Raw genomic sequence first — 9674 nt, forward strand, 5'->3', positions numbered from 1 at the left:
GAGGATAAGTTTGTGATTTGGCAAATTCACAACACAGCCATTAAGCTTCTTCTGAAGATGCATCCCATAAACACAGACCGGGCAGTAGCTGCTGGACACGTGTACCTCTGGGCTTGGCAGGGCACCAAGAGCTGACTAGTGATGGAGCACACGAGACCCAAACACAGCCACGAAAAGGTAAAAAACACATTTCTGAATAAGAAGAGAGAGGTTGTGGGTAAATGTTGCTGAAAGACAACATGATGATGAAACCTGTGATGTGAACAAAGGACCTATTGACTTTGATTCTTCCTATGCTAGCAGAGATGAGACTGAAAATAAACTAAACTGTATTGTCAAGTAGCTGACCCCATCAGCTTCTCTTCTCATCGGTAAAAAAAAAAAAAAAATTAGCTCAAGCTGTTTTAATTAAAAAGAGACACAACAGTTATGGCTGAAGTTTTTCAGAAGAAACCAGTGAAATTCACCCATCAAAACTGACTGCATCCCTCACTCCAATGGACTGTCTACTGCAGTTTACGAGGCTGAAATTATTATGTTTGGAAAGCTGACATTGCCATATGACCACTTTCTAAAGACCTTTCTCTATTATTGTCATTATTCAGTTCCCTCAACCTCCCTTTAAGGATGAAAGTCCCACATTTCTAGCACTGGAGCACAAGGTGGCTTTGGCAGGGCACTCCCTGGGGGTGAAAGAAGGGCAGAGCACCTTTGGCCTCAGCTGGGAAATGCCCTTCAGCCAAGGGATGCAGGAACACAGCTGGTTTAGGAGCACAGAGGCAGCACTGGCTAAAGCTCTGAAATCATTGGATACAAATTACCCGATTCTTGCTCAAATACATAGCACAAAAGCATTAGTCTTGAGCAAGTCCAACACAGCAGCAGCCGCAGGCTTAAAATGGTGGGAGAGGAACACAAACACCTCCTTCACAGAAATAGGCAAAAAACATCCAGAGCAGGACTGAGTACTGCAGGCTGGCTGTTCAACCTGTATAGCCAACTAAAGGCAAAATATGGCACAAAAATAAATTTGGGGTAATTTTATGGTGATTTTTCATGAGTAGCTGCCTAACTTGTCCTTCACCTCACCTGGAAAGGCAGCTTCTTTTGTAAACCTCTGTGACACAGAGACAAGAGAAACTGTTTCAAGGGACACCAGAGCATTAACCAGACTAACGTGAAAATGCTGAGGCAAATGGCATTGGCCATCTCCAGAGATGCCCTTTTTCACACACGAACTAACAAACAGGATTTGAGAATTATAAATGCAAACTGAAAAGATGGGTTTGAGGTTTCTAGACTGTAATTAGCAACACAGCTGTTGTTCTGCAAAACTAGAAAAACCCAATTTGCTTGGGTGGCCTCTCTTCTAGACCTTCTGAATGCTCTCACACCACATCACAGCTCATGGAGCACCCATGGATTCCCTTGCTTAAAGATAGGAATCCCTCAGACCTTTCTCCCTAAAACACCTCAAGTGCCTTCCCATCATCTCTAAATTACCCCAAACAATGCTCTCACTACCAGTGTAGCAATATTTGCTACCTATCAAACAGAGTTTGAGACAGATTAAAAAGAAAGAGGCTCTGGTGCTTACAACCACAGCTACACGTGTGCTGATTAACCAGGCGTTCGTCATCATAGGAAAGGATAAAAGTGGAATTCCTCCCCGCCTCTCCCTCAGTTGGCACATAAATGCACTCCCCCATCCCTCCTCAATCATCCATTTACAAAGAACATATCAAAACTACATATTCTAAATATTTCTATGCCTCTATCACTTTCAGTTAAAATTGATCAAAAGGTTAAAAACTGCAGAGACCTGGGGAGGGAGGCAGCTGCCAGACACAGCTGCAGGCAAACTGCACATCGCACAAGCTTACTGCCTCGGACGTCCTGCTGCAGTTACGAAGGGTAATTTCTTAAGCATCAGAAATCCTCATCTAATCACAGTAGCCCCAGCTCCACTGAAGGAAAGGGAGCTTGCCAGTTCAGACCAGCTCACAAACTGCCTCAGCACCTCTAAAGACATCTTTATTGCCAGAAAAAGGAATAAAGAGAAATAACCTTCCAAAACTTTCATCTTTCTTCACATAAACAACTTTTGTGGAAACAGTTCCAGTTCTTTTTTAAGCCCATAAGCCATGAAGCAGCTCACCACAGATCTCGCCGATTAGCAACGTGTATCGGCTTCAAGGGTTCCAGGAACAAAATACTGTTTTTCTTTCCTTTGTGCTTCATTAAACTGCAGCGTTAACCGCAAGAAAGATTCCTTTGGATAACATTAGTCAATATGGCCACTAGTTGGGGGATTATCTACCAGCGAAGAAAGCAGCCATGAGAGTATAGTTGATATGGAGAACTTGATTTGAGTGCTCTAAAGAAAACGCTTCTGTTTATTCTGGCGAGGAGATGTCTACAACCAGTGCTGGCACCACAAGTGCACAAGCCAGCGCTGACATTTATCTGGATCTTGCTGAAAGGGATATTTTGAGAGTGAAGCTACAGCCTCACAGAAGAGAAGAGAGAGGGTTCCGTTTTCTGCACAGGATGGTTGTGGAAAAGCCACCTGGAGCAAGATTCACCTTGCTGAAATGTAACCTTCTAAAAGTCAGCTTTTTCTCTGAATTTGCTATCTGTAGTTCCTCCCTGGTGAAGGCAGAGAGGGAACAGCATCTGCAGCAGGTGCCCCCATCCCATCACCCCGGTGTGGATGATCGGCAGAGAGACATTACAGCTATTAGAAGGAAAGTATTCAGACGAACTTGAAACTTGCCACTTTTTAGCTTCTCTGCTTTTCAGGTTTAACCGAATCCTTATAGCTCTCAGCATATTGGAAAACAACAGTAGCTCACAATCTGGCCCTGTGTTCTTAAGGTACTGCTCTTCTGAAATGTATACACAGGATTCTAAGGATTTTACATGAATCAAATATTTTTATTCTACTCTCTGGTAATATAATACAAAATTATTTCAATTCAGCCTAGCCTTTCTGTAGCAGTCTTTCTCTCAAAAAGAAATAACATTCACATGAAATGGAAAAAAAATCCTACCAGAAGTTTGAAGTTTTGAAGACTGTAAAACTACTTCAGACTGTGCTACTGCTATGCATCCTCGTAGGGAACATGTAACTATTACAGTGTCTGAAAATCTACAAAAACACCAGAAAGAAAAAAGATACCACTATGGTACAGAAACTGCCAGTTCAATTAAAAAATAAAAGCTAACACTGAAGATCGAGGAAATATAAAGGCTAATGCATTAAGTAACTGATTTACTTACTTAGAAATAAAAGCAAAAATTGTTGAAAAATTTTACTTGAGGTGAGAAAACACACTGCACTGCTTAAAGTAAGATTGAACCATCTTAAAGTATAAATTGAATAATTTCCCAATGAATTTCATGAATTTGGTTCTAAGCCAATAGCTATTAAATGGTTTGGGCAGGAGGTTATTTAAAAAGTAGAAAATGGTATTTAAACTATAATCATTCTTCAGGTACTACACGGAATTATCAAAATCCGAATTAACAACCATAACTTGTGTCCTCCAGTCATGTCCAAGTGTCACAGTGATATCACGATGAAGTGCTATTAGACTATCAGAGAAAAATATGGCTTAAACAGCACAGTAACATCTTGCTTTCACGGAACCAATGGGCCATGGCAGAAGTAGTGGCAGTATTTCTTACTACACAGTATAAAGTTCATATTCCAGAATTTATCTTTCAGAATGCTCCCTTCAGCTTTAAGGTCGTAACACCACAGCTGTAAGATCAGTTATACTCTGGCAAATGCAGTCACAGATTTTATGGGTACCATGCACCATGGCTTTAAGACTTCCAGTACACAGTAAAATACCTCTACACATGCATTCAGACAAGACAGTTGAGATAGCCTAAAGCCATGTCAAATCTATTTAGTGGACTAGTCTGAGACTAAATTTATCAGGGTCCAAAAGGATATTAAACGAAGTCTCCACAGTTCGAAATGTAATGCTCACTCAAAACACAGCCTATGGAATTGATTTTAAATAAAACTCATTCATTAACTTCTCACGCAATCTTCACATCTATTCTGCTGCTCTTTTTTTGTCAGATTTTAGGTGCATCGTAAGATATCCAGCCTGCTATGGGAGACGGTTTATGAAAAGCTGTATCACCCATGGTTATCTACAGGTTAGATGTGATGATCAGAAGTCCTCTCCCAGCCTTACGTTCCTGCAGAACACTGATGTAACAAGAAGAGCTGAACACAACAGCTGGCCACAGCAGAGGGCATCAGCAAAAACTTTGGCATTTCCCAGCTGTGAAACCCGCATTTCACCACAAGTCATATAGCAAACACACAGGCTACTACCAGAGGAAATCAAGTATTTAAACAAGCAGAGAGTGATGCATTTCGGTCATATGTGAAAGGAAATCCAGTGAGTAAGAATTATACAATGCCACCATGAACTTGCTCTTAAGAGACACAAAACGGTTTATTCTGAATGGAACAGCATAATACACAAGCATAATTCTTTTTTTTTTTTCCTGAAGGTGGAGGGAGGATAGACAATTTTCTAAGAATCATAAAAGAAAAATTAAAAAACATGAAAAGAAGGAGTAGGCCTGGATTCTTCTGTAGAAGAGCCTTCTTTAGTCTACTTTTAAAAGACAAAAAATTAAAACAGATGCAATTTTTTTGCAGTCACAGACTGTTATTCCCATCATTTTGAGGCTGGGAAAATGAGAGATAAGATGTTCAAATACTGCAAAATAGAAGAATAAGAAATCACAGGGATGTCTGATGTTCACCACTGAAGTATCAGAGTGGCTCAACACATAACAGAGCTTGACTACAAAGAGCTCTTCAAGAAACACTGAGATTGTTCAAGTGCACAAATCCTTCTGATCGGAAGCAGGGAAAGCTTGCTTGTTATTTAAACTCTGCCAGACCTAAGAGCAGGAGCAGCAGCCGATTTTAGTTTTTAGCAAATACGTGATGCATTCCTCTTGACCACAGGTTACACTTCTGGGAAAAGGGAGTAATTAGGAACAATAGATTCCATCAGATGGAGGGCGGAAGCATCCCTGGATATCCGCTTGACAACCTAAGAAGTCTGTTCTGAACTAGTTTTGAAGGGTATCGTGACAAAAGTCCATATGGAGGTAAAACCAGCAAAAAACCTAGAGATCAAGCAGTAAAACTAGAATTTGTAGTTTGGCAACCAGAAGTAAGGCTAGGTCACAGTAGACTGGGAAGAGCAGGAAACTACACTGAACTTTGAAAGACTGGGTGTCTAGAGAACACATGTGGAGGACCGTGCAACCATAGCTCGCTCTTACGCGTACGACGGCCCTACCTCATCTCATCTTTGGGACCATCTCTCCTACCAAAAACACCTTCTGTAGGCATATGTAGACCATGACCCTCTACAATAACACACTGCACACTACTACCCACAAGTTAGATGAAGCCCACAAGTAGAAGAAATTGGCCTTTCACATCCCACAGAGGGCAGCTACGCAAGCCAGGAGGCAGTAGGCTGAGCAAGTTCACACTGCTATTTCATCCATAGCACTATTGGAACAGACATACCCGGTCTAGAAGCTGCTTTTTCCTCTTTCTTTCCTTCCTTAATTACATTGAGCATTGATGGCATGGGTGTTTAGTTCAACTCATACTTCTGCTGAGCAGAAATTCTGGAGAAGGGAGACCAGCAAGCCCAGGGTTGACAGTCTGTCTGCTAGATATCAACTCCAGAAGAGTCCAGCTGATCTACAGACCAAATTCCAGAACCCAGTGACTTTGTCACCCTGATGATTACCAAGAATGATTCAAAGAAGTGACCCCTGGCAGCAGAACTTTACTCTGCATCCCAGAAATCTATTGTAGCAGGATGCTACAGCGTGCAAAGGCTTAGTATCAAACGTTGTTTGACAAGACATACAAGTCCACAGCATTTGACAGGTCACCACAGTTAAGCCAAATTTGGCAGAAGAATACTCTCGTAGTAACGAGACTCAAGAGTATGCTTCCTCTGACCTGGATTACCTTTGCCAAGGAAATCAGCTGTCACAGTCCAAAGCAGAGCCCAACCACACAGCAACATAAAAGCAGCATAATCAGGAAATGAGCCCTCAAGTGCAAAGCTGAGAATGCACCAGTTTGATGATACATATGTATCTATCAATATTTGGTGGAACAACTCCCGGAAGGATATCAATTTATTTCGGAAGAAAATTCAAGGAAAAACAAAACCACCCAAATATATCCATTGGAAATATGAACTTCTGTGAAGTTTACAATCACTTTTGATGAATATTTTTACATGTAGATGAAAGGGAAAAGACCAGAAGCAGCATCATTGCCTGGATCTAGTCCTAGTTACATGCTCTTGAGAGAGACTTAGATGAAATTGTCTTGAGAAGTTATCAAGAGTGAGGTAAGGGGTTGGGAATTAAATTAACGGAGTACCCACTGTAAAAGCAACATGTAGGACCATGAAAGATTTGTGAATGTGTTGAATGACAATGTTTGCTTAAAAGGCAGAGAACATTATCAGAAGGCTATATGTGACTTCATGAAGCTTAATCTTCATTAATAGGGAGGAACTCATTAAGACAAATGAAAAGGAGTGACTTCCTTCTACGGGGCCTAGATGTTGTATCTTAAATTGAACTTTCATTCTGTGATGATGGCAACCATGCAGACGCAATGAGCTTTTTAGATCATTGATGTGTTGCCTTTGGATGACTCCTGTAATGAAAGGAGTTTAACAGACAAACTTGCAAAATATTTTTGAAGTATGAATATTATATATGTAGTATTATGAAGTATGAATATTGTAAGTATGAATATTCATGCTCAGAGGAATGGATAAAATAGAAAATTCAGTCTAGACAACATACAAAACGTCCTGAAAATGTAATGCATTAAAAATATTTTAAAATTAAATATTTACCCAGATCCTTAATGAGTGATAATGCTTCCCATGATATAAATGCTCCACCACCATCATCCATAGCTCCCTGCCCCACGTCCCAGCTGTCCAGATGTCCACTGACCAACACAATCTGGAAAAGCAGTTATGAGAAAACATATCTACATGAAAACACTGAATCAGAAAAGTCAGTTCAGCCTCTAAGCAGCTTAATAATTTTGTCATAAACCTGGCTTTTTAGTTTAGAATGGGAGGAAGGCAACATTTCAAATAAAACTGTAACATTGTTCTCTAGTCACTGAATATAAATCTGAGCTGACCAAATGCATCTTACTGCTGCAAACCACTGCCTAAATCAAACTATTTATGCTGTGAGAAATGTTTAAACGAAAGGCTTTGTCTTGTACATTAACAAAGTGCATACTTTCCAGAGACACACGACTACTACATCGCAGAATGGTGAAAATTTCTTTTATATTCCAGTTGGTTAAGCCCACAGGCATGAAATTTGGTTAACCCTATTTTTTGGTGAGTAAGAAAGAAATATGAACTTAGCCTGAAGTGTTCCCAGACATAGGTTATTGTTTTATTATATACCTATGGTACTTGTCACAGAGGACCTCTAATTTATTACTGGATCCCCTACGTGCTACAAAAATGACAAGGTATTTTATAGTTCCATTAGTCATAAGGATATTTTAAATTAAAAATTACATGGTAGCAAGACCCAGATGGGTTTTCTGCACAATAAATTCTGTGGCTACAGTAGAGTATAGTAGTATATGTATTTCCAGAAATACCCACTTTCAGATCTGAACTCTACAAATGTCAATAAGCAGCACCAGACCAATAACTAGAAGTGAGACAGTTCCCTAAGTGGACCTGAAACTGAAGGGCTGATGGATCTGTGATTGCAATGAAGAGGTCAAGGAGGGACAAGAGCTCTGAGCCGAGCATGCAGTGTTGTAAAATGACGCAAAATGATGTAATAAGACAAAAACAAGAGCAGGAAGCTGATGCAGTGCCCCAAGAATCTTTGCAGAACTGGTACCACTAAAGAGTACCCTTGGGATAGGGTACAAGTGGAAGAATCTAACCTCTGATCGCTCAGCATGGAGGAAAAACTGAAGGACACCCTGGAGCAACCTCCTGTGTCCTGCCCAGAACTGGCTGGACATGCGGGCATGCTCCCTGTTCTCTGGTCGGCTGATGTCAAACAGGTCTCAAGAGTTGAGGGATCCAGAAAAAGGTGAAAAATACTCATTCCTCCTGCCACCTTATTCTCCCTAAGGGATGAGGATCACCCTGTATATCATCTCAGCTTTCATTCATCACAGGACAACTATTTGAGCACTGAAAATGAGAACATAATGAGTTTTTCCTATTATCACCCCTGGAAGGTGAGAGTCTATGCTGTCAAGTGTGCAGCTAACATTGCAAGGAACTAACTCGGGACCTAAGCATGAAGACCTCTGTTTTCCCCTTCACATGAGAGAAATCTTAGTATGTATGTTTTCACTGGTTATTAAACAAATAACAGACAAACAGATCACGGCAAGAAAAAAAATTCCACAAACCCCCATTTTTTCATCCAACCAGATATGAACTCAGGTAACACAACTAAAAGGCCCCTTTGTACTAGACAAGGGCCATGATTACTAGTCATGTCCATTGTATTGCCACACATCCAACCAGAATGTTCCAAATCACTTTAAATTTAGAAAATAACATTATGAAATGTTTATAAATCTGTGTATTATAAAAAAAAAAACCCAGAAATGTCACCCCTTAGAAGCTGGAACAGCTTGCGGCCAAAATCGGGATAGCAGCTTACTCTTTCTTTCTCAGATGCTTCAACTCTCTTTTCTGCTTATCCAGCCTTGACTCAACATGTGCTTGCTTTCCAACACAGACTGATTTTATTGGTAGTAGGCAGACGTGCTGCAAAACCTCCCCTTCTTCAGAAGCACTTAAAGTTGGACTGCAGGCCCCTCCGTAAAAGCCTCAGATTTACTCAGGAGGTATTTCTGCAATGTCATAATCCTCTCAGGCCCAGCATGAAAAAACCGCAGACAGCACGTTTTCCAGGGATGCTGCCCTGCAGTAGACGTACTTTAACTGCGGTGGCCCTCTGCTACAAGAGCAACACAGCTTGAAACCAGATAATCTGTGAAAAACACGCCAGCTTTGGAGGTGGAAACCTCTCCGAAATGAGAGCAGAAAAGAAGCGCTCACTGAGGTACTCCTTGCTCTTTTTGTTTTCTTATAAGGGAGGAGTAAGCACACACACACACACGCTTGCAGGTGGTGAGGGCAATGTGTGAATGAACTCTGCTTTGAGAACTTGGGATGAACATGCAGCCCCACTGCAGCCTATGGCTGGCAGAGCTCAAACAGCACGACACTTTGCGGCTGACTGATGCAGCAGACTCATTACTGTCCATTCAATAAGGAATTTACACGTAATAGTAAATTGAAAAAAAAGAAAAAAAGAGCAAAAAAAGGTCTAAGTGAAAGCACAGCTGTCTGAGGTATAAAGGATGTTGATTCCACAACTTCAAAATTGCCATGTGTTTTGTTTGTTCTTAAAGCAAAAATTGGTTTTAGGAAGAAAACTATTGACTCTCCTGGAAAACAGAGCCTCAAGCTGAAGTGAATTACTTAGAACAAGTTTATAAAATCATTGAGAGAGAACCAAGCTTACAATAGAAGTGACACCTTGTTTTTAGCAGTGAAAGAGTACCTCAC

At 40.8% G+C, this 9674-nt stretch overlaps 1 protein-coding gene across 1 annotated transcript in view; it reads right to left on the reverse strand.

Annotated features, from left to right (window-relative positions):
• Positions 1–9674, reverse strand: part of CPQ (carboxypeptidase Q) — a 103318-nt gene that overhangs the window by 21246 nt on the left and 72398 nt on the right. The window contains exon 4 of the mRNA XM_010141921.1: positions 6948–7059. Coding sequence (XP_010140223.1) covers positions 6948–7059 — 112 coding nt within the window. The remainder of the gene's footprint in view (positions 1–6947; positions 7060–9674) is intronic.

The sequence above is a fragment of the Buceros rhinoceros genome, unplaced genomic scaffold (assembly GCF_000710305.1).
Source record: "Buceros rhinoceros silvestris isolate BGI_N320 unplaced genomic scaffold, ASM71030v1 scaffold11118, whole genome shotgun sequence".
NCBI classification, from domain to species: Eukaryota; Metazoa; Chordata; class Aves; order Bucerotiformes; family Bucerotidae; genus Buceros; species Buceros rhinoceros.